A 26923-nucleotide genomic window follows, 5' to 3' on the forward strand; every position below is an offset into this window, starting at 1 on the left:
TAATGTAATGTGAAAAAATTATGGTCCTAAAACAGATTAAGAACTTTATAGAAAATACGGCTATAAAGAAGAAAATAAGAGATTAAATAATACAATTGTGTTCCTATATCCTATTTAGTATCATTTATATAATTGTTTATACATATATATATACATATATATATATATATACATATATATATATATATCTACGGCATAAAGTGGACTCCGCCCATGTTAAAATTCAGGTTCAATTGAGCTCCGTGGTCAAGTGGATACCGATATACGGAGCTCACTTGACCATTCCATAATATTGGTTCTGTCGATTCGTCAACATGTAGAGTTTAATAATTTATAAAAATTTTTTGGAGCCCGTAAATACCCCTGTATCATAAATGTATATCGTTTAGTTCACGTGTATATATTATAGGGGTCGTACAGATCTTCTTCAATGTATATTTGAACCATACGTTTATCGGTTTAAGTAAGCTCTGAGAGTTTGGCAACTGTGTGATTATACCGTATATTTTCAACATATACCCTGAACGGTTCATATGGGCTCCTTATTTTTATCTACTGTTCGTAGACAGTGTAATCTAATACGCATTACACCGAGTAACAGAGGATATCTTATTACCTGATATAACTACGTACTGAAAGGTAACTGGTTCTTTAAAAACAGGTATATAGATACAAAAGGATTTGGGCTTATTATTTAATGTAATATTCGGTTGCATAGGAAATTTTATTTTGTCTGCATTTTTAAAAATGTTGTTCTTTTATTTAATATAATTTTATTAGTTCAATGCCAAACTCGATGTTTTTTTTAATTACAAAAATTTCGTAATATATTTTGTTTACGTGAGTATGTCTTTGTACGTTTTATGTAAGCATCCGATTAATAAAAACTAATTTTATTTCATCCAATCTTCTGCGATATCTTGTATAAAGCTTTTTTATTATTTTAGTTCTGGTCTTATTTATGTACAACATATGATATCTCGATAAAAGTTTATCTCAAAATAAATATGTCTAACATAATAATATAATAATTTTTCTAACAAGGTATATTCGGCAGCAGATGCATATAGTGCAAGCGTCTATGTTTTAAGGGCGGAAGGATGTGCACCTCATTTTTAGCTGACAAGCTTGCGAACAATATTATTTCTGGTCCTCAATTTACCTTTTAGTTTTAAACAATAATCTGTGACTGACCCCGTGCGATACAAACTATTTTCAAGGAATTTATAGGGAGTCTACGTTCAACAATTTCATGACATTATTGGATGTTCAGTTTTGTGAAGGCGTCTATGTTAGGGAAATTGAAGGAACACACACGAGCTTTTTAGGGGTTTTGGCTAAAAATTGATTCATAGTTTATTTTTATTGTGCAATAATAGGTGTATCGTCTATATAATAGAAGTCTTAGTATCTACCGGTATGGATCATTCGTTTGTGTAAATGTTATACAGTGTAGGTGCCTTTATGCTACCCCAAGAGAGACCGTTCTTCATCTGCTATTTTTACCATTGAGTGATATAAAAAATATTCTCTTGTGTAGGCATACGCAGAAATTATAAGTGAGTTTGTTATCTAAGGGGATACCATATAGTTTTTCAAAAAATATTCTGTAAGTTAAGGTGTCGTAAGCGGCATTTAGATTGAAAAATACCACCACTGATACCCGATATTTTTCGTACCCATCTTTGATTTAGTATTTGTGATGTACATCACTTTGAATAGCTGACAAAATAAAGATATTGGCCGATAGTTTTTGTGGTCGTTGGAGTTTTTGCCAGGTTTAAGCAAGGTAACAACTTTGGCATGTCTCTAGACTTTGGGTATCTCCTAATTTGAATACAGTTGTTCATCATCTGGATAAGCCATTGTAGTGTTTTTGGTCCAGATGTCGTAATAAGCTTTGTGCTCAGGTCCTCAATGTCGGTATTTGTATTATTTTTCATTAAATATATAGATGGTGGATCCAAGCTCAAAATCGTTAAAAGGTTCTCTCAGCTGACTAGTTTTGTCCTTTCTTACTTTGAGTTATTCTTTGCTTTTTTTCCGATAGAAATAATATGTCTATATCTATAATGTGGTTTTCAGCGATCAGCTATATACCAAATACCCTAGGTTAGGCCCTATATGTGTTTCTTGTACTAGAAATTAGTCAGATTCGTGTTTAGCTCATATGTCTGATAAGTTTAAGTAAAGTAAACTTTCTTGATTTTTAGATTTACCCCCTTAACAGTTATAGATATATGTTATTAGAATAGTTGGTTCTAAAAAGGACCAATTTGACAAAATCATATTAAGGGGGTGACTGAAGAATTAGCCGATTAATTAATTAATCATTACCCGGGGTATGCCCGATTGCGGTGGTCTTATTAGTACTTCAATCTACCTAAAGGCTCGTTTTTTAAACCCCATAAGTAATGCGTAATCTTTTACTTTTTATTAAAAATTTAAATTTTACATGCCGTGTATTACTTTTTGAAGATATGTCGAATCAGATTTGTATAGTAATAATTTTAGGTTCTAAAGAGCATCTTTGTGGAAAATAAATAAGTTTGTGATATCTGTCACAACTCATATATAGATAATAAAAAAATAAACAGTTAAAATAATTGTAAACAATCTTAACTACATACATCGGCGCCACTGTTCAGGTGATGGGTTTATCACAAATATCAAAGGTTACATTTTAATTCAATGTTCTACTTACGTATCTTCAATATTAAAAAAGTAGAAAAAGACATGTTTATGCTTTTATTTTTTTAAATCTATTCTATTTTCTTTCTAGAGTTCCGTCTTTTTTGAACGATCTGTGTTCTTTTTTCAATTGGGCACTTGTCCAAAGCTATGACAAATACTCTGTCCTCTGCTATTCTACATTAATATGACATTAATTATTTTCTCTAAACACTCTGTCCTCTGATATTCTACATTAATATGACTGATTTATTTTATCTTTCTTGCAACTATTTTAATGTTTATCCTGTGTATCTTCTTCTTCTTCTACTTTTTCTTTTTATATAGACATAACTCTGTCTGTTTTTCAATGTGCCTCCAGTAAGTTGCCTTTCCATTGTTTTCGTGGTCGTCCTACTGATCGTCTTCTTATGGGTTAACCGTCTCTTGCCGTCTTTATTGTTTTATTTGTTGTCATTCGGCTTATACGATCGTTTCATTCTACTCTTCCATTTCTTGATGTTCTTCACCTTGCGTCTACGTCGTATATCTGTACTTCTAGCTCTGTCCCATAGTGTCTTACCATCAATTTTTCTAAGTGTTTTCATCTCTGCTGTTTCATATCTTTTTGGTCATCTCTGTGTCAGATCTTGTTTCTGCCGCGTATGTCATTATTGGTCTGATGACTGTTTTGTAAATTCTGCCTTTCGTTTCTTTTCCGATATTTTTATTTCTTCATAATGTTTCATTTAGGCAGCCTGTGGCTCTGTTTGCTCTATTCACTGGGTCTTCCACTTTAGTTTCGAGCTTTCCGTAGCTAGATAATGTGATGCCTAGATATTTAAGCTCTAACACTTGTTCTATTATATGACCTTCCAGCTCCAATTAACATCTTAGTAAATTTGCTCTTGTAACCATGCATTTTGTCTCTTTTGGGGAAATTAACATGTTAAATTTTCTGGCGGTTATATGAAATTGGTGCAGCATACGTTGTAAATCATTTTCACTGTGAAAGAGTAGTATTGCGTCGTCTGCACAGCAGATTATTTTAATTTGTTTTTCTTCCATTTGGTATCCCTTTTTAATTCTTATTTTTTATTATTTCATCCATAATCAGGTTGAATAATAGAGGACTCAGGTAATATCCCTGTCTTATCCCATTGTCACCTTTAATAGGGTCGGTTAGTTCTTCTTCTACTTTTACTTTTATTGTGTTGTTTTGGTATATATTTTCGATCGTTTTGATTTTTCCTAGAGGTATCTCTCTTGCGTACAATAAGGGGATAACGTTTTTTTAATTTGTGTATCTTCTGTTTATCATTATTTCTTTTGTGTACTAAAAATTAAATTTTGGTTATTATTTCTTAAGATTCTCTTAACGTGTTTATTAATTGTCTTGTTTCATGTGTATCAAGATATGTGTGTCATGATAGATTGTAATGCATATTTCATTTAATGTAATTAAAGTGCTCTTTGTGTTTGCCAATTACTTTCTCACTTCCTCAGCGATAGGTCTTTTTTTCCTCATCAATAACCTTATCCTCGCTCAATACAGCTATTTTAACCCTCTATAGCCCCGTGTGTACTCAAGGCAACAAAGGAGTTTTTGATGCAGAAAACTTTTTTAAAACAATTTACGACTCTAGTATGCCCTCTGTTAATTTCAGGCAACATTTGGTTATACATTTTAATACACTCGATGAACCTATGACAAAACCTATATGGAAATGTTTAACAGTATGTCAAATGGACATGACTGCCTTATTAGTTTGTATTTTCGATCGTGATTTATTGTTATAAATTGTGTACAATATATTTTAAAATACATACAGAGGCATTATATCAGCATTTAGATATTGATTACCGTTGACATTTGTTTATTTTATTGTGTTGTTTCAGTACTGTGATAAAAAACAGGTATGTTGCTTAGATAATAAGAAAGTGATAATGAATTTTCGAGGTACTCAGATATCAATCGATCCAGGATCAAATAAAATGGAAAATGAAGATGATTTGTACGAAGCAAATTTAGACCAGGATACCAATTTAGATTTGGACCAAGATGAAGATGAGGGCGATACCGATAAAACAGAAAAACACACTGAACAAAATGTGCTCAAAAGGTCAAAAATGATCGTAAAAAACATTCAGTGGAAGAGTGGTTTCCGAACAGTATTTCCAATTCCAGAATGGAAAGGTAATTCACCAACATGCAAATTATTAGAACCGGAATCCCCTCTACATTATTTTAAAAAGATGATATCTACCAATATGCTGGAAAACATAGTAGAACAAAGTAATTTGTATGCACTGCAAAAGAATATAAATAAACCATTGAATATGACACTAGCAGAATTAAACCAATTTATTGGATATGTTCTACTGATGTCAATATATGGCTTGCCAAGGACAAGATCATTTTGGCAGAAGGAAACACGTGTTGCTTAAATAGTCGATACTATATCTAGGAATCGCTGGGAAGAAATAAAAACTAAAATGCATTTCAATAATAACGAAAATATGGTCAACAATAATGATAAGTTATACAAAATTAGACCATTCATCAACGGTCTATTTTAAAATTTTCAAAGTATTCCAATGAGTGAAAAATTGTGTATTGATGAACAAATGATACCATTCAAAGAGGCACATTCTTTAAAACAATATATGAAGAACAAACCCAAAAAATGGGGATACAAGGCATTTGTTTTGTGTGATAGCAACGGTATTGTTTATAACTGGGAATTATATACAGGAACTGTTAAACATCCTCTTCATTTGCCTAATGTAGACACCAGCGGTAATGTAATAATAAGATTGTGTGAGATAGTCAAACCAAACAAATACTATAAAGTATATTTTGACAACTGGTTCAATAGCATTCAGTTGCAGATTGAAATGGAAAAACGTGAACTGCAATGTTTGGGAACTGTTCTTCCAAACAGATTGCCTTATTGCCATTTTTCTGATGACAAGAATATAAAGAAACAGAGCAGAGGTACTGTAGAAGAAAAGCACGCTACAGTAGATGGCATAAGACAAACAGCGTTAAAGTGGTACGATAATAAACCGGTTCATTTGCTTAGTACATTTGTTGGTTCTGAGCCTACTTCGTTAGTCAAGATGTGGAATAAGAAACAAAAATCAAGAATTATTGTATGCTGTCCAAATTCAGTGCAATTTTATAATAAATTTATTGGAGGTGTCGATCTTATGGATTCACTAATTGCTTTTTACCGAACAGACATAAGATCTAAAAAGTGTTATCTAAAAATATTTTTTCGCCTTCTGGATTTAGCTGTTGTTAACAGCTGGTTGTTGCATCCTCGTGATTGTGATTACCCTTGCTGTCGTGATTGTAATTACTTTGAAATTAAAAAGAAGTTGCCTTTGTTACAGTTTAAGTACCACTTATGTAGCGTACTGTTAGCAAGCAATGACCAGATCAAAAACAAAGGACGTCCCAGGCTCAGTGAAATTGAGAACGAAATTGTAAAAAAACAGAGGAGAGGATCTACTGCTATTGTCCTACCAAAGGAAGTTAGGCTTGACCAAACCCTTCACTGGCCAGTAATTTCTGAAAAAAAGGGAAGATGCGAAAAACCAGGATGCTGTAATACTTCTAAAGTAATGTGCGATAAATGTAAAGTTGCTTTATGTTTTACAACTACAAATATTTGTTTTTTTGAATTGCATAATAAATAAGTATAAAACTTAATTCGTTAGTTTTTGGTAAACACTCCCAAAACTCTCCCCAAACGAAATTTAAAAAATCTAAAAAAATTAATAGTTGTTGTAAATGGATATTTGAGCACATATACAAATTAAAACATTTTATAAACAAAAAAGTTTACAAAAAAGTCGGGCAATAGAGGGCTAAGATATTTATATTTCACTATATGCTCTATCATTTGGTTTTCATTTCAAATTTGCACCTATGACGAAATTTATAATATCTAATATCTGGTGCTTTCATATGAAACTGGAATAAAACACTTGTTAGATAATATTTATTTGTTTTGAGTACACTTTTTTTAGAACCTAGTATATAAAAAAATAAATATTTGTCTGTCAACAAATTTCTATATAAAAGTACGAGGCACTATTCTCATGCTGTGAGCTTTGCTGCTCTGTTACTTTTATAACGCTTAAGCTATTTTTAATTTATTTTTAATATTTTTGAGGTGTGTTTCCTTAAATGAAATTAAATGAAATTTACATTAATTTGATAGTTTCCATTTTATTAGTGCTGGTGGTATATGACTAGCATCTGTTGGTACTATATATCAATTTCAACATGTGGAAGTGAGAGCACTCTCTTGTTAGTAATTTCAGTGTAAATTTTGACCAAACCAGAAATAACCCATAATATTCTCCCCGTGTGATCTTAGTATTTCCGTTGAATAAATAGTATAGGGTATCCAATATTTCAATCAACGGTATGTCAGAGTGGTTTTTATTAATTTTTATATATATTTGCAAAATGAAAAAGAAAGTTCAGTACAGGCAGTTAAACAGCTGATCTGTCAATTTAGAAGTAAGAGCAAGTACCAACTTGCTGAAAAGTATACCCATACACAAAAGTGATGATAAAATGTATTGCACAAACTGTAGCGGTAAAAGCTATATATAAGCTATATATTAATAATTAGGATATACAGTATTTTTTCTAATACACCTGGAACGATTGAGTGAATAGGTGAACTATCAAATAGGAGACCATTAGTGTGGAATTAGAACAACTTAATAAATCGTTGATCAATTATTCACTATTAGGCAGTTAAAACATTAAACATTAAACTAGTTATTTATAGATTTTAAACAAACACATGATATAATCATAAGAATGAAACCATAGAATACTAATGCCGAACAAGGCTTACCTAAGAAATTAATTTTAACAAGGAGTAATCTACAAGTAAAATAAATATGCTTTTACAGAAAACTGGACAAAGTGCTTTAAAAAGGTGAATGAATTAGCGTAGGTAACAGCTGTTTTGAAACCTAAATATTATGAGAACAATTGGGGATATTATATTACATAAACTAAACCGCTTGTCTACAAAAATTATCAGGAAAATTTGATACGACAGGACAGACTAATGACTTTACAACTAATTGCCACATAAATATCACTTTACACAAATAGGATGATTTTGTATAATATAAGACAATTCATATATTATAAATTATACCTATATAGATACAAATAGTAAAATAAAATTACAACTATTATACACTATAGTAAATACTTATTTAGATAAACGTAAAATATTCCACAGAACGTTAAAAATAAATGTTATAAATAAAGGTGCTTTTCAATTCGCGGTAAAAGATTTGATAGAGTTCAGCACACAAGATAAATTCGTAACAAAATTCATATACCAGTAAACGGTACTCGATACAGCAGCAAAGTAATTTTGGCAATAAATATGTAGGTTGTACTTTATCCCATTGGAATCATAGCACCCGCTATGGAAAATGGTGTCTTCTTTGACATACAGCAACCACAAATGTGAAATCAGGAAAGATTAATGTGAAGTTAGGAACATTATATACTTAATGAAAAATGTTATGGGAAATGAAATGGGAATAAAAAAACATTAAGCTAGTTATTTATAGATTTTAAACAAACATATGATATAATTATAAGATTGTAACTAAAATGCTATGGAAGAACTAGGCATACCTAAGGAAATAACTGTCAACTTACTTTCAAATGTACAGTTACCTCAAACAGGAAGATGCCGTATCTCCAATCGTGTTTACGATCGTTTTGGAAAGCATCGCCCTGAAAGCTAATACAGAAAATCTCACAGTTTAATAATCAAGGTCTTCAGATTATACGGACTTTCGAGGATGAGTTTAATATAGTAGCGAGTATAATTATTAGTAACAAAAAAACATTAATACATTCAATAGAAAAAGCGCAGAAAAGGGTCCTCCAAATCAACGATAATAAAAAAAATATATGGCTATCATAAGAAGAGCACTACGAAACAGAATAGGACATAATATTTTAATAGACCAGTACAACTTTAAAATGGTTCATCAGCCTAAATAGTTGGGATTTAAGAGCACTTTTAACAAAAACACTACAAAAGAGAATAACAGAATACAAGCTGGCAATGCTAAGTTTTAAGCAAAAAAATTAAATCCAATCTTTATTTTCCTGTTTGACCTTAGCATTAGTTCCCGGTCGTAAAACATTTCTGGGGCTTTTCTTGTGAGTTTTACTTACATTGTTTTTTTATATCCTGATTTTAGTAGTTTGTATTACACTTCTGGATTTAAATTTTCAAACCTTTCAAAATTATATGGGTCTATTGTTACGTTATATGCCCTATTCTACATCGTCTCTTTTGTCTTTTAATGAACATTTATCTGGTTTTCTCGTTACTGACTATTATACCGTTTTTTTTTGCTGGTATGTAATAGCATTACTCAATAGTATTCTAATATTTAATCGATGGATTAAATCCGGATAACGGATAGATAATCTTTACTTTTTTGGAGAAATTATATTCTAACACACAAAAAACCTATTAAATTGCCAAAACCTTCCTTGGCTATTATATATAATCGTCTGGCTGGTCGTTGGATAATAGAAAGCATGAATGTAGCAGTTTTAATGGCTTGCTAAAATCGGGAAGCAGAGATATCAGTACCAAGTTAATAACTCTTGGAATTGTTGCTTGACCGGCAAAATATTAAATACCAGAAGGTATAACGATAGCAGTCTCACTGCGACCTCGATGGAGAAGGCAAAGCGAAACAACTTCATTATTATTAAACAACATTATATTTTCTAGTAAAATTATCACGATTTTACAGTAAGACAAATTTTCTAATGTTGGTAATCAAAAGATCATGTACGTACCACTGGATTCCCTATTTCGGTATCCAGCAAACTCCTTGTAATAACGATACAGGAAACAAATAAATAAACCAGAGATCTAATAAAATACAGATTCTCGATTCAAATAAATCAAAAATGAACGAACAGCTTACCAAAATAGAAATAACGTCCTTTTAACACGTAATCCATTAACGGTCAATTAACAAAGCAGCTCCTAGAATGATGCTTATGATATAGATTTCATAGGAAACTCTCTCCCGTTCCTAAACGACATCTTCAACAAAGTCCAGAGAGCATGAAAAAAGTTTTACTTAAAATCAACGAGGTGAAAACCAAATACAAGCAAATACACAGAAGAGACCAATTCAATGAATTTAGATAAAACATTAAAGTCAACAACTACGTTTTTTTAAGTATGGAAGACTTTAAATATATTGGATCAATAATCACAGTTAATAATAAAGCCACTGAAGAAATAAAGAACAACTTCAGACCTATTTTAATATAGTGATGCGAATTATGAAGAATGACTAAAACAAATAAGGTTTTATTACTATACTGCTACAAATCCGTATAGATTAGGAACAGATACTGAATGAAGAAAGCTCTTATAAGTCCAGGAGAATTAATTTTATTGACTAAGTTAGATCGGACACAAAATCGGATATCTCAAAAAATTAATATTTCATTTGATTGCAGATTCATAGAAGACCGATCAACGTGGAGAAAAGTTGTAGTTAGCGAAGACTCACCCAGTGTTGTAGCGCTATGTAATGATGACGATAAAAAGAAAGGGCAAATAAAAAAGCAACAAAAATGAACCAATGGTGCAGAGCTGCTTAAAAATCTTGATTGGAAATAATTAATAATGTATATGTATAGGTCATTTCCAGAGCCAATGTGCTAATTGTGCGTAAAATAAAACTTTTTAGACTAAATCTGCTACAGGATTGTGTGACCCAAATACATCCATAGCTAAAAACTATCGATGTTTGTATGAAAGATAAAAATTTCATTTTTAAATGCTAATTACAATAAAATGGTAAATTTATCGCTACGGGACATACCGATGTCGCGGTGTCTACCCGCGAATTTTATTAATCTCTTTTAAAAGAATATTGGCACGTACACATAATCACATAATTGTAGACGGTATCTTGTACATAAATACTAAGAAGGTTGTCGTTGTTATCTAAGACTAAGTTTGACAATTTACAGGAGAACCATGTTGGAGTACTATTACTCAGGACTCCCACATGAAGAACATTTAGCTGATAGTTGTGCTCCTAAAGCGCATAAGAGTGTTATAGCTCACAAAATGGGTTCAATTACATTGCAATTTTTTAAAGTTTTTGTGATAAAATGAAGTGATTGATTGTTGTTTTGAAAAAGCAAGTTGTTTTTTTTATTTTTGTATTCCTATCATTATATAAATGTACCTGATATTGTAAAACCAACAACATTTTTCATAATCTAGTCTGAAATGGGCTTTCTCTTACTGATAACTATCAAAAGTTTTATTAACTTCTCGTTAATATAATTATGTAGGTATTTAGATTTTTATCTTGTTCTTACTATAGTGCTAAAACACAAATGTAGTCATAGTCTACTGTATTTTTTTCGTAGGTTTCATAGTTTTTAACTGTGTGATAGCCTATGTCTCTATAATAACTTACGCATAGAAAATAATAGAATTTTGTACCTCATAATTTATGTTTATTATCCTTTGTTTTTTTTGGAACATCTAAAAGTATAGCAATACATTTTAATTATTAAACAAAAGAGAAAATAAAAACACTTTTTGTGGTGTGCCACTTAACCTTACACAAAATCGTACACAAATAGTCAAATGGTAGTAAAAGTTTCCGATATAGGCAGACGGCAGAGGCATCGCCGCGCACGATGTCCATACTATGACATGTTTTTCATACGGTTTTCGGATCGATTTTTTCAAAACATCAAATATAATCTATTTTTGCCTTTCTTTATTTAGGCTAACCGCTACTGTTTTTTTCTTCAGCGTTTCTTCTTAATCTAGATTAATGTTATATTTACAATTCTTTCTGAAACGAGCTATAATTTTTCTCAAATATCCATATTGTTTGGTTAAGGCGCCTTACGGTTTAGCATGCTGTGTCAGATGCTCTTTAAAGTCTCTTTCAATATTAATATCGTTTGAGAAATTTTTCCCAGATACTTATATTTCGTTAGCTAATCTACCATTTGAAGTTCAATTTTCTTTTAATATTAGTTTAAATGGTCCAGTAGTGTATTCGAACAGTTCAGTTATAAGCAAAATTAGGTGTTGTTGTACACCTAATTCTTTTAGTATCAGTCATAAGTGTATCCATTTGGCTCTGTCGAACGCTTTACGATAATCTATAAAACAAATCTATAGTGGGATATTAAATTCCCTAGACTTTTATACTTTTTTTGGACTTTTATAATAATATCTTTAAAATTAAATGTTTAGTGAAAATCTCTACGCGACTTTAATGCATTAAATATTTTAATTAAAAATCGACATACCTATTGAAATTAGACAGTAAAAAATTATGTCATTAAAGATTGATTTATAAATTATTGTAGTTTAAATTCAACTACGATATGAAACAAATATTGTATGTCATAATCTACAGTAATCGAAAAATTACAAAGACCTTCCTGTTGTACAGTTTTCTTGAATTAATAGGGTAACAAACATTATAATCCTACCGAAGAGCCTTCTACTTTCATAAACTGTTACACGATTACTCTATCCGATGTACGTACATTTATGGACTAAATGTTTCAGTGCCAATGCATTTTAACAAAAAATACTAATTAATAAAAATGGAAACTTAACTTTATAAGTTTATAATAGACACTTTATTTTTGAAAATATATAAAGCAAGTAATATAAATTACCGTCTTGTTTATTAAAACTAAAAAGTAAACTAAAGTTATGTGTCGTTTAACAATTTATATTTAACTTCATTAGCCAAATAATCCTGAAATTCCTCCATGACTAAATTGATGGATATTTAAATAAATTTCAAGTTCCAAAGTGTACCTGTAAAATTTGAAAATCTACTACTAATAAAATTATTGGCAACATCGCAGGAGTTTAGAAATGTACACAGAATGGTAAATACGGATCCCATAAATGGTTTATCCTTTTGTGGAGTCCACTTAATCCTACATGTTGGTCGGAGTCTACATAAAGCGCTACTCAGATAATAGTATACACGGTGTATATTTTACTGGAGTTAGTATAATACCGTTTTAGAACGGAGCTTACATTAACCGCTAGATGTATATATATATATATATATATATATATATATATATATATATATATATATATATATATATATATATATATATATATATATACAGTGATGAGTATCTTACCACCCGGCAAAATAGCGAAAAGGATAGAAGACAGATTAAGTTGTGAGATAGTACGAGATAAAGTTAGTTCTTAGACGTGGCTATTTGACTTCAGTCATAATTATACGGATGACCTCAAAAATATTTTATTTTAATAATTTCTTCTGAGAATAAATGATTGGATAAATAATTAAGATATGTTATAGTAAAAAACATCAATTAGTAGCGATTTTAAATTATAAATCTTTAAGTTTATTTAATATTAAAAATACCTCAACTAAAATATTTGACTAAACTAAAGGTAGGAATGTCTGTCCGAAAATAAATGTTGTATGTGGAATTGGTGTCATATTTAGAGACGTGGTCTATTGACAAGAAGATTTTGGTTTAATTCACACCAAGGATAAAATTTTTGTTTTACTGCAATCAAAAAATAATAGAAAATATGATACATATTAGGTAACAAGTTTTTGAAAAACTCATTAATTACAATTTATTATTATTCCAATGTTATAAAATAGAAATACAAAATAATTGAAATTCTATTCCAGTTTTACAGTCTTCAGTTGTAAATGCAAGATAATCCGGTGAAGACTGTTTAATGTCAAATCCATCACTAAATTCTCAGTGTTAATATCAATTCATCAAGCCTTTAAACCATCAAATAATAACATATCGAGAAGTGTTTTTGCACGGTAAACTGAAACTTTTTATTGAAAAAACAATTCGTGAAAATGGTTTTAACGGTCGAGGAAAAAGTGCAAATTGTTGTCCGGCATGTGAATGGATTATCAGACAACATGATTAGACAACAATTTGTAAATATGTTTCCAAATAGGCCGGTTCCAGCACGGTCAACAATTCAGTCTATTATACGCAATTTTTTTACTTATGGATCTGTGTTCGCTCCAAGAGGAGTTCGTAGACGAAGGGAGGTAAATCCGAATTTGGAACTAAGGGACACTTTGATTTGTGCAAGTATTGAGCAAAATCCTACCCAATCAACATCTCGTCTCGGAGAAAAATATGGAATTTCAAGATTTAGAGTAGGTAAAATTTTGAAAAGACATGAATACCGTCCCTATAAACTTCATAAATCCAACGAACAATTCCCTGGGGATCAATATAGACGTTTAGAATTTTGTCAAAATGCAATGGAAATGTCACATCAAGATGAACATTTTTTAGAGAACGTTTTGTTCACCGATGAATGTCCGTTTTCATTGTATGGCCGTCACAATTCAATGAATGCTCGGTATTGGTCTGGAGGAAATCCTCGTCAGATTTATGTCGCTCGTACCCAGCGTCTTCGAAAAGTAAATGTTCACATAATTCTCGCATCGTCAGTGAATATCTCAGTGCGACTTTTCCTAATCGATTGATTAGTGGCCATGGAGATATTTTTTGGCCTGCAAGCTCACCTGATCTTGCACCTTGTGATTTTTTTATGTGGGGATATATCAAGTCCAAACTATATGGAATTGAAGACGATAGGCCTAATTCTCTCCAAGACTTAAGAGAAAAGATCTCTGATTCAATGACAAGTATTAGTCCAGACACATTAACTAATGTTAGACGAAACTTTTATAATAGATTGGGTGCTGCTAATGGAGGCTTATTCGAACATTTTTTGTAAATACATTTCATTAGAATAAAATAGGTTTATTTAGAATATTTTTATAGAATTTCTACCTATTTAAACATTTTTTGTACGTACTCGTACATTTATTTAGAACGTTCTTTTATGTTTGAAGAATTTTTACTTTATCTTTGAAAGTACGACGATACTGTTTTTTTCAATAAGATATTTGTGTTTAACTTTAAACACTATTAAAAAAAGAAAAAGAAAACCACATGTGGGTTTTGAACTCTAATCGTCTGCGACATCTGTGTCGCAGTGTCGAATTCTTACCACTAATCCACGAAGGATTGATAATTATTCCGTGACAAGAGTGTATGAAACTCCTCAAATCATAGTAGAAATTATTCTTGGTTAATTTAAAACTTTAGAAAAAATAATCACTATTAATTAAATTATTTTATTCACATTTTTGCTTTATTGTGGTCAATCAGTTTTTACTTTATGCGAAATTAAAAAATGGAAATACGTCACACATACGACGTTACACATAATAATTATGACCGAGGTGATTTAGCTCGAAGCTAACGTCTAAAGGTGTGAGACTATCGATAGTGGTAATGTAATGTAATGTAAATTATACGTTTCTACCGATTATTTCCCACCTTATATATATATATATATATATATATATATATATATATATATATATATATATATATATATGTGTGTGTGTGTGTGTGTGTGTATAATATAATAGGGGCACAGACACTGATTTTCAATAGGGACCCTTCCAAATTTAAGGGTTGTAAGCAGCCGTATTGTTGAAGCTACATATGAAGGATACAGGAAAAAAACTAGATATATCATTTCTTTTCACAACTGACTAAATTGAATTTTAATGTTCAAAACATCTTATTTTTATTTCAAAAATGGATTATAAACAGTATACATAAAACAGAAGTTAATATTATTATAAAGTATTATAACTACAGTTTTTTGGTTTACAAAAACTAAAATCGACTTTATTGCAAAAAAATCTGCATCACTCATGCTTTTGCAGGAACAAAAACAGCAATGTCACCTAAAACAGACAAAAACCAGCCGTTTTTATTTCTGAACTAAAAAAGAAAATTAATGTATATATCAACATATAAATAATTTAAACTTACTGTTAGAGATGAGCCAGGTTCTGGAAAAATATCACTGCTTTTGGCGTGATAACGACATGACGAGGGTACGACATGAATAAATGCTGGCATGAAAATACTGCTGGTTTCTTCTAATTACTCTTTATTATATTATTTTGAGAAATAACTGTACGTGATGAAGTTTTTTCACTGTTTTTTCCGAAATTAGCGTTGAAAACAGTATGAAAATCAGTTACAAATTGTAATCAATTTTTTGGTCGCAGACCTGTGTTATTTGTAGTGTGGTGAAGAAATAAAAGTCCACTGGTTTATTACCATATTTTTCATTTTCATATTTTCATTTTGAATGAAACCATTTTTAAGTTTTAATTGTATAATCTCTTTAAATTACTTTTTTTATAATTAAAATTCTTTTTTCTCCATTTTAAATTCTTTTACTTCGTTTTATAATTATGCAAATACCTTCAATTGTTTATCGAACTCTTTATAGATTATTTAATTTTATCGGATAACTTATCTGAAATGTAGTATTCATCACTAAACATATTGTTTAATTTGTCTAGTTTCTTTTATTGTGAAAGTTTTGTATACAGTGTGTAAAAGCCAAATGGAATAAATTCATTATTTAGGTTACTGTACATATTTATAAAAAATCCCGAAACACGTCAAATTTAAATTATAACTTGACGTTCTTTAACGTGAAAATGCAACCCCTACCTTCAACCCCCTTAGAATGACAGGTACAACCCCCAATTTTTAAAGTAGGAAGTATAGGCTTGTGATATATCGTTTGAAAGGTCTTTTCATTCTCCATTCAAAAATGTTGTCGCTTTCAAGTTTATTAAGATTAATTAAGATAAAATAAATTAAAATCATGTGGTAACCGAATTTCGCTAAAATATACTCAAAACTTATTTCCCGTTTAGGTCTTGATAATGAGAAAGTGAACAAAAACCATAGCAATGTGGTTTTTAGATGGTAACCATTAAAAAACTTTAAAGAATTTCCGTGGCAACGTTATTTTAACACGCATTAGTAAATTGTTTTATTTAAGTTGTCAGTATTTTAATTTAAGTAAAAAGTTCGTTAAATTCAATTCTGAAAAATGGTTATATTAACGGAAATGCATAAAATAACAGTTTTACAAATGATTGGTTACGGAGATAACACCCGAACACAACAGGAAGTAACTCGCCTATTTCATGAGAAATTTCCTAATTTACCGCCTATATCCCAAGGAACAATAAGTAAAATAGAGAAGCAGTTTCGCGAGTTTGGTCATGTAAGGCAGATAAAAAAAAGCAGCTGCCAATGCACTGAGTGATGAACTCAAATTAGATGTGTTGCTTGAGTTTCAGGAAAATCCACATACATCGAGTAGACAGGCATCCACTACATTCAATGCTAGCCATACATCGATAGTAAACATATTAAAAGAAAATAAATTGCATCCCTATAAGATGATACCTACTCAGGAGCTCATGGAAGACGATTTTGATAGGAGAACTTTTTTTTGTGAGCAAATGATGGACATGTTGGATAAATATTATCCAATTAAAAGACGTTATGTTTTCTGATGGGTGTACTTTTTCACTTAACGGTCATGCTAATCGGCAAAATTGCCGCTACTGGGCCACGGAAAATCCTCACTGGATGAGAGAAGAACACACTCAATGCCCTCAAAAGGTTAATGTTTGGGCAGGGATTGTAGGAAACAATATCATCGGTCCCTTTTTCATTGAGGGCAACTTGAATGGCAACAATTATTTGGCAGTACTTCAAAATAATGTCATTCCAACGTTGGCAAATTTATATCCTGATCCAGGAAACCCTCAAGTTCCAGCGAATACGATATGGTTTCAGCAGGATGGAGCACCACCACATTACCAACTTAATGTCCGGCAGTACCTCGATACAATATTTTCCAATCGGTGGTTAGGGAGGCGAGGATCGATTGAATGGCCAGCGCGATCACCTGATCTTACATTATTAGATTTCTTTTTATGGGGATATGTGAAGAGCCATGTGTACAAAACTAAACCTTCTGATTTAAATGACCTAAAAGAACGAATAACGCTTGCGATTAGGTCGATCACGCCTGTTATGTTAAATAATGTTAGAAGACAGTTTTATTTGAGATTAGGATGTTGCTAAGACGTTCGCGGTGAACAATTTGAACATCTACTTCATTAACATTCATAGTTCTTTTTCGTGTTCTACATTTTATTACGTTTTGCATTACATTTTAGTTTTTGATTGTATTGTAGCGAATTTCGGCAACCACATGATTTTAATTTATTTTATCTTAATTAATCTTAATAAACTTGAAAGCGACAACATTTTTGAATGGAGAATGAAAAGACCTTTCAAACGATATATCACAAGCCTATACTTCCTATTTTAAAAATTGGGGGGTGTACCTGTCATTCTAAGGGGGTTGAAGGTAGGGGTTGCATTTTCACGTTAAAGAATGTCAAGTTATAATTTAAATTTGACGTGTTTCGGGATTTTTTATAAATATATACAGTAACCTAAATAATGAATTTATTCCATTTGGCTTTTACACACTGCATAATTATTCAGTGTTGGTGTAATTCATAAAATTATTTTAACTATTATTACTTCTCAGTTACTTTCAGAAATTTTTTGATTTTGATTAACTATTAGCAACATGCATAATTTCGATATGTCAACCTTAAAGTTTTTAACTGTGTTTTAAACCAAACTTACAGTATTCCAGAGCTTCTCAACGCCATCTCTAACGCCAGATGACGATGTGTTCAAGCATCTAGCAATTAGCTATGCTACAAATCATGGTAAAATGAGCCGTGGAGTTTCGTGTAAAACTTCACGTACAGCGTTTAGAAGGGTAAGTGTGATAATTTGGCTAAAGTATAGGGAAAGGTGTTATAGCATGACATACTTTTTATTTGAGACATTTTTTTGCATTTACAGTTCGAAATATTGAACTGAAAAAAATATAACACATTCTTTTATTAGTTATGCAACTAACCCAAAACTACCTGGACCGAGAACTTCTTAATAAATCATTGCATTAAAGACAATCCACATCATCTTCGGCTCCAAACAGATTTTCTTCATTTTCTGTTTGTGCAGTAGAGCTTGTCTTACTTAAAATTTTCCTTTTAAATCGATGAACATTCTCACGTCTTTTCTTTTCTTCCTTCTGCTTGAGTTCTTTCAAATTAACAGTAGTTGTTAAAACTCGCAGATCTGCTTTGAAGACCTTTTCTTTAACTAAATTAAAATTAAATTGATACAGGCATATTTGTATTCTTAGCTTTATAGAATCAACTAAAATCTACTTGGTCAATCGCCAATCCTTTTCTTCTGCTCTAGATTGGATCCTTCTTCAAAAAGCTTCCTTAGTTTGGATTTTTATAATATTTTTATCTTGTATCCTTCCCACACCAAACTTTTTAGTTTCAGTCACAAATACTATCAAATATTTTCACTTAAACAAGTAATAGTGAAGTCTGCTGCTAAAAAACAAACGCAACTAAACAACTTACCTCCATTTTGTATACTCCTGGCAGTAATATCCTCCAAAACTCTCCCTATTTGGTGGTTTGGAAACCAACGTCCCTAGATTTAATCTTCAAAAACCTCGTTTCGCAAAATCCTTGGGTTTGTCCGTTATCAAAAAGCCGCTTGTAGCATTTTTTTATTGTTATTGCTTTTGCCTTAGCAAAATTAAAAAGTTCGTTAATGCTTTCAGTGATTTATGGCTAGTGTGTCCATCCAGAAGCAATAAAATACATGCCTTAAACAAATTCTGGAAATGCTCCAGACACAAATCAAATTTTTCCTATGGAAAATCAAAGCAAGCGCTACGAAATTATCTATACTATTCATGCAACAGGCACATGTTACATGCTGACCTCTTTCGGCGCTGACCAACGATTCAACTTGCTTACTTCCAGCTTTTGCAAAACTTTTAGAGACCTCTGTACTGTAGACAAACCGTTTTTGTCCATATTATAAAGCAATGAACTTCAATTTTCTCGTTTTCCAGGGTCATTTTCAACGTATTAAAAAAAGGAATTTAAGGTTTATTAAATTCCATATCTCTAGCTGCAGACACAGCTTCAAGTTGCGTCAAGGATATTTCATATGTCTTATACGAAATTCTCTTAGCCACTCTCGTCCAGCGCTTCGATCTTTAAATCTATTTGAAATGCCTGAAGCTGGATAGAAAGAAATTGAGACTAACTTCTATCCAACCTGAAGCAATAAAGCCTACATAAACTAACAACTAAATTTACGTATATAGGGTTAGAAATATTTTAATTGGCTGCCATTTAGTGCTTTTCCGCCTTCTTCAGATCTGTATTACTATTTCCAGAATTACCCAAACTAGAAATAGCGTTGTAAAACTAAAGGGGCTTCTATGAGATACACACCTTTATATAAATATTACATATATGGACCCTCTTGTTATACTGAATTGAGACATAAACCTTAAAACCAACAAATTTGAATAAATTAGAGGCCTTTGAGATATGGTTGTAATGATGTATTCTTAAAATACCGTGGACCCCAAGAGCGTGCAACATGAAGATCCTGCGAAGAGTTATCCGTGGCAGAGAACTTATCTTAACAATCAAATGAACACTACAGCATACCTAGACCATCTACTGTGAAATCCAAAATACTGTATTCCTCAATTAATATAAAAGCTTAATTAGGTGGACAAATAAGTAATATGTAAAAAAGGTCTTGTGGTTATGTAACACAGACTCTGGACAGGTATAGGCTTCTAAATATTGATGAGAACAGCTGAAACAAAGACGAGGTTTTCTATTTTAATCGGTAAGATCCATTAATGGAGATGAAACATGCAGAGGAAGTGCTCATAAAATTATTTAGAACAAAAAATCTGTATATAGTTTGATATTACAAAGCTCATTTACTACAATTATATATAATTTTTTATTAAAAACTTTTATTTTTTAGGGAATTACGAATGGAGCAGAATGGTATCCGTTAACTGGAGGTATGCAAGATTATAATTACGTGTGGTATGGATGTATGGAGGTGACCCTAGAAGTTTCGTGTTGTAAATATCCCCCTGCCCATGAATTACCCAAATATTGGGAAGATAATAAACAGGTAGATTTGTTTAATACTTTTATAACTCAATTGTTTTATAAATTCTCACAACAGCATGCGGGCATAAAAAAATTAAACTTTTTAAGCAACTTTCCATAAGAGTCCAAGCAGAACTTAGTGTTTAATATAAAGATTTAATGTTTAATAGATCTTTTGCGTCCTTTTTTCCATCCCATAAATTAACAAAAAAATATTTATATTATAGGCACTTATAAAGTTTTTGGCAGAAGCACATCGCGGTGTTCATGGCTTCGTCATGGATGAAAGTGGAAACCCGTTAGGAAAGGCTTCTTTGAAGATTAAATCTAGGGACGTTGGTTTCCAAACCACCAAATATGGAGAGTTTTGGAGGATACTACTGCCAGGAGTATACAAAATGGAGGTAAGTTGTTTAGTTGCGTTTGTTTTTTAGCAGCAGACTTCACTATTACTTGTTTAAGTGAAAATATTTGATAGTATTGGTGACCTAAACTAAAAAGTTTGGTGTGGGAAGGATACAAGGTAAAAATATTATAAAAATCCAAACTAAAAAAGCTTTTTGAAGAAGGATCCAATCTAGAGCAGAAGACAAAGTTCCAGAAAACAAAAGGATTGGCGATTGACCAAGTAGATTATAGTTGATTCTATAAAGCTAGGAATAAAAATATGCCTGTGTCAATTTAATTTTAATTTAATTAAAGAAAAAGTCTTGAAAGCACCCATTAATTTAGAAATAAGAAGTTTAAAGTTTCAAATGGATTTAAAAACTATAAATAGATGGTTGAAAAAGTTTTACAAAAGATAACACATATGTCTTGAAATTTGTGGTGAGTCAGCTGATGTTAATCTGGATAATGTTGAAGCTTGAAAAGGAAGGTTACAAATATTATTAATAATAGACCACTTACCAAAAAATGTCTACAATGCAGACGAAATCGGACACGTTTATCATGCAATCCTCAAGAAGGCGTTCACCCTGAAATGTTTGCCTTATACAAATATGGTAGCAAAAATGATAAGGAAATCCCCTTATTCATTATGTAATGAAAATCTAAGAAGAGCAGGTGGTAAAAAGCTGATTGTTCACAAATACTATACGAAGGCTACGTTGCTTAATTCGGAGCTGCATTAGAGGTGGGAAAAAGTATAGTTGATAGAGAAGTAACAAACAGATAAATAAAAGATAGTTAAGAATAAGATAACGAAATATAGTTTGATAAAAAGAGACAAGAAATACTGAATTCTGGAAAGTGCAAAAATTAGGTCGTCAATAAATATTAGTTTAAGACTTATAAAGAACTCACCCTTTACCGCCAAGCGATTATAAATTTCTAATATTATAATAAACAGTTACCTTCTAACATCTACTCTGTAACCTATATCGGGAAAACAACTGTTTACTTTTTTTCTGGCTAGTAGATGGCAAAATATGTACCAGTCTGTCGCGTATTACATAAAATACGGTGGGCGTTAATGTGTTAATATTAAAACTATAAAACTTATCATAAAAACTTTACCGTGAGGCGTGAATTGCCAAGATAAAATAATTGGGTACGTACTTACTTTAAAGGTTCGTTGATTTCTGGGGACTCCGTGTGCGGAAGTCAAAAAAAGAAGCAGGTAGATACCCAGATGTATCAACAAAGAGAATGAGGATTTGATGCCCTCAAGTCTCTTTATGTCTCGTTGGCAAAAATAAGATGATAAAACTGACACCAAAACAAATTTTGACGGCGGTTATAGGCTCCGGGGAAGAACCCGCATAAAATGCAGGTTTCACACAAAAACTGTATATTGACATCGCCAGCCATGATTACTAACGAGGAACTAAACGAGATTGGGCCTTCTTACTATTTCTTTTATAAGTTCGGGCAAACCTAATTAAATTGTGAGATGGCTATTTTAAAGACGCTCTAATTTGAGATTGCTTAAGAAAAGTATGTACAGTTATTTTATAATCCCAGTTGGATTTGTGGGAAATGCTAACACTTCGGTGACACTTCTGAAAGGGCTTTTAAGTATTGTATACTTATAAGTATTCACAGACATAATAAAGATACTCTTTACATAAGTTTGACGTGAGGGCATAGTTTCTTAAAAATTTTAAATTTGAGAGAAACCGAGATGTCACAATTCCTAAATCTAAAGAAATTTGACGAAAAAAGTAGGAAACTAAATAGAAAAGTTTAATTATTATTAAATGACGCCACAGTCCATCTCAAATTGAAACTAGAAAATGAAAAAATTGCTTGTCTACATCCAAACACATTTTCCCTTGCCAGTCTTTGGATTAAGATTATTCACAACTTTAACATTATCTGAAGAACATTTTTAATAAAAGGGATAGTTTCGTAGTAGTTTCGTAGTACACTTTCGTCCAACATAATGTGTGTTATAAAAGAAGGTATACATTTTCGTCCAAGCCGCTAAAATTGAGGTATACCCTCTCTATAAGTTCGTCCAAAGGGTCAGGTAAATTTTCGTAATGCTTTACGAAGAAGCAATTAATATTAAATATATAAATATGTAAGAGTCTTCAAGTTTATTCATTTTAATAGGGAGAAAAGCCGATATGTGTGCTACCCCTACAGTTAGGTTGCCTAACCACAGTCATTAAAAACAGAGGGTGTCCCATTACCCAGGGCACCCTAAGCAACTTTCAGATCATAAGCCTCCTCACGTAAGTCACACAATGAGGAGGGGTGGAGGAAAAGCCTAGGGGTCAGATAGGTACCACTTCGATTAGCGAAGTGTGACCGGTTTGATCTTCGGACATGTAGATCCCATTCTTACAATGGTATACACATGTTCCTAGGGGCAGGGTTGATCACTGCGTGTGTGTGTGTTTATTCATTTGTGAAAATATTCTCAAAGTGTTTATATTGCTATAGTCTTGAGTTGTGTTATGAAAATCATTTATTCTTAAAACGTTATGGAGAATTTCAATAAACGTATGGTGGTAAAAAAGTGCAACGAAAGGAGGTGCTCATTTTTTATTCTTGAATAACTATAAATTCAATTTTGCCGAAAAGTTAAAAAGTGGGGAATCACGCTGGAGATGTCGTACCAAAGGTTGTAACGCTGCCGTCTACATAATTGGGGATGATGTAGTAATGTCTAGACAAAACTTAAATAATTCTCATGAAAGTCTGGAGGCCAACTGCATTCAACAACAGTTTTGTAAGAGTAGCAGCTAAGCGTAAAGCTGCAGAAGATATAAGTACTCAACCCAGGAAAATTTTTCATCGCGTTTTAAGTGAAGAAGAAAATACCAATTTAACTATTAGTTATTAGTTAGAAGAAAATTACTCCCAGTTTTACCAAAAACGTTAGAAGAGGTACTGGAATCATTGAAAAAATTAGAGAACCCTATCATCACGTCTAGAAATGAAAACTTTTTATTGTTAAATAATAAGAGTGCAAAATTGACTTGTGAGACAAATCTCAGACATTTATGTAAGTGTTCTAGAATATGTATGAATGGTACATTTAAATATTGCCCAAAATTCTATTATCAAATGTTTACAATTCATGGATACTACAATACCCACTACATTCCACTAGTATTTTGTTTATTGTCAGATAAATTATCATCTACATATGAAACATGTTTCAATTTGATAAGGACCAAATGTTCAGAGCTAACTTTAAATTTTCTTCCAAAAGATATTGTCATTGATTTTGAAGGTCAATCCGATTATTTTAGTTTGGGGTCAATCTAAAATAATCAGATGTAGATTCCATCTTTCGCAGGCTTGGTGGCGTAACATTCAAGAATTTAGCTTAACAAATGATTACAAAAACAGAACTGAAGTGAGAAAATGGATTGTTCATTGCTTTGGTCTTCTTTTTCTAGATCACCAAGACGTCGGTGTTTGTTTAGTTTTTGATCTGATCGAAATTATGCCCGAGAGTGTCGAACTAAATGCTTTTGTTGATTATTTAGTTTAGACATATGTTGATGAAAACTCAACATTTCCCCACCGATACTTTGGACTGCAAAATCATCAGAAACTATGAGAACAACCAATGCATGTGAATCTTTCCATTCACATTAACATAAATCCTATAATACATAATACATATTATCCGAATATATTCATGTTTTTAGAGGCTATCAATCAATATCAAAATGAGATCTACATTAGAATCCAAAGTATTCATAAATGTAACAGACCTAATAACAAAACTGTAGCTCGTGAGAAATTTTTGAAAAGTAAAATAGAAAATTTTAATGAAAAAACTTTTACTAGACTGGAATATGTTAAATATACATCCCATTATTTTAGTTTTTAAATAAGTTTATTATTATTTGCTATTTATATTGTAAGTTGTAAATGAAATTCAGTAATCTAAGATAATACATTTTATAACGCGGTAAGACATTTTTTTAAATTAAGGAAGCTCGACTCCTGGACGAAAGTGAATATGCAAAAATATTTGACTTGGACGAAAGTATTATTTCTTCAGGTAAAAATTTAAGGTAAAACTGAACTCATTACGATATTCCGGACGAAAGTGTATCTGCTCTGGATATGCGTAGCTTGGAAAAATGTTTCGAAGGCTACAATTTTCAAGCTTTAAAAGCAGGGTTTTTAGAAAATCTAAAAAGAGAAGGATTTCGATGGGGAATATGTTAATTTCATTAGCTCAGCCTATTTCTAATATACTAGGAGCAAGCTTAAAGAACTATTCATCTATCGATTGCGACGTTTTGACCGAAAATCCTAATTTTGGCCAAGATATAATAGATGACAAAGTATTGAAAATAAAAACAGTGATTCAAATAGTGACGGTGATGTGAAAGGATCTAAAACGTATTCGTCAAATATTAAAGATATGGGTAAATTGTGCAAAAACAGTAAAAAACGTACAGAGTTTTTTATTTTGTGGCGATAAAAGTGAGCCCGCTGTACAAGTTGTCCAAATTTCAACAAAAAGTAAATCTCTAGTTTTACAAATAAAAATTAGCAATTTAAAAGAAACATCAAATAAAAAATTGTAACTATATAATATGTATTAGATAGGTACCAATGTTTATATTTTTTGGTGATTGTCTTGATTTAAGTGGAAAGAAAAATTAAATGAATTTTTTTTATTTATCCATGTCTTACTGTCAATAACAACCACCTCCCTATATCGACCTTTTTTAAATACTCGTAGCCGGTTTTTGGAGGTTTTACTGTATTATTTTGTATAAAAATAAAATAATTTAAACCACAAAAATGTTCTTATTGTTACAGGTTTACGCTGACGGATACATTCCCAAGGAAGTAGAATTTTTGGTAGTTGAACAGCATCCAACATTATTAAACGTAACTTTACATGGCGCTAAGGTAAATTATTTCACATGATTTTGGTGGAGGTGTACATATTTTTTGTATATATTTCAGCCATGGCAATATTTTGCCCCTCCTGTGACCTCTCCTCCAAAAACAATTATATCTAACGACAACGCTAACATTCCAAAGCAACCCAGGGACACTATATCGTTTCCTGCAGATTAATTGTAAGATGTAAGTGATTAGACATTAACCAATAACCACAATTTACATAGGTACTTGATCCATATGTTTGTTTATTAAATTACGTGTGTGGTAGGTAAATAGGAACCGTGACTAGGGATGGAAAAAAAAATTTATACATCAGTATATCGCATCATATGATCCATCGAATAAGGATATCAATATACCCACGATATAATCTGCAAAAGTATTTCGATGCATGCAATATACTATTTGCCATTGGTGCCCGAATAATAATTTTTAATAGGGGAGAGTTGTCAATATTGTACCACTTAAAATGTTATTTCTAATTTTAATTTGAATAATATATGTCATACGATGTATTAGGAAACAACAATAAACACAAATACATGATAATTTTTTAACTTAATATCATTGATTTTGCTGATTAAAAAGTATGTTTTCCTCAGGTTGCAAGTGGTACAATTTAGAACACTAGTTGCATTTATTGTATCATGGGTTTCCTTAATTTGTACCCGTAGTAACCTATATATAGTTTAACACTAGAAAGTCGGGCTTAGCATACCTACCTAGAAAGCCCGAAGGGATCATTTTGGCCCCAAGTTTCTAAATCAATAAAAACCAAGTTTAGAATTAACTATTTATTTGGGAATAAACAAAAAATAAAAATAAACAGTTTTAAGAAATTATATAA

The 26923-nt window shown here is 31.4% G+C and overlaps 1 protein-coding gene across 4 annotated transcripts in view; it reads left to right on the top strand.

The window, feature by feature from the left end:
- LOC140439131 (carboxypeptidase D-like) overlaps positions 1-26923 on the top strand; it is a 66001-nt gene that overhangs the window by 31408 nt on the left and 7670 nt on the right. For 2 of the 4 annotated variants that reach the window (XM_072528840.1, XM_072528842.1), the window contains 5 exons: positions 18364-18500; positions 20609-20764; positions 20970-21146; positions 25987-26079; positions 26137-26259. In XM_072528840.1, coding sequence (XP_072384941.1) covers positions 18364-18500; positions 20609-20764; positions 20970-21146; positions 25987-26079; positions 26137-26250 — 677 coding nt within the window. In that variant the 3' untranslated portion in view covers positions 26251-26259. The remainder of the gene's footprint in view (positions 1-18363; positions 18501-20608; positions 20765-20969; positions 21147-25986; positions 26080-26136; positions 26260-26923) is intronic. The other 2 variants (XM_072528839.1, XM_072528841.1) reach the window with 1 other exon arrangement.

The sequence above is a fragment of the Diabrotica undecimpunctata genome, chromosome 4 (genome assembly GCF_040954645.1).
Source record: "Diabrotica undecimpunctata isolate CICGRU chromosome 4, icDiaUnde3, whole genome shotgun sequence".
NCBI lineage: Eukaryota > Metazoa > Arthropoda > Insecta > Coleoptera > Chrysomelidae > Diabrotica > Diabrotica undecimpunctata.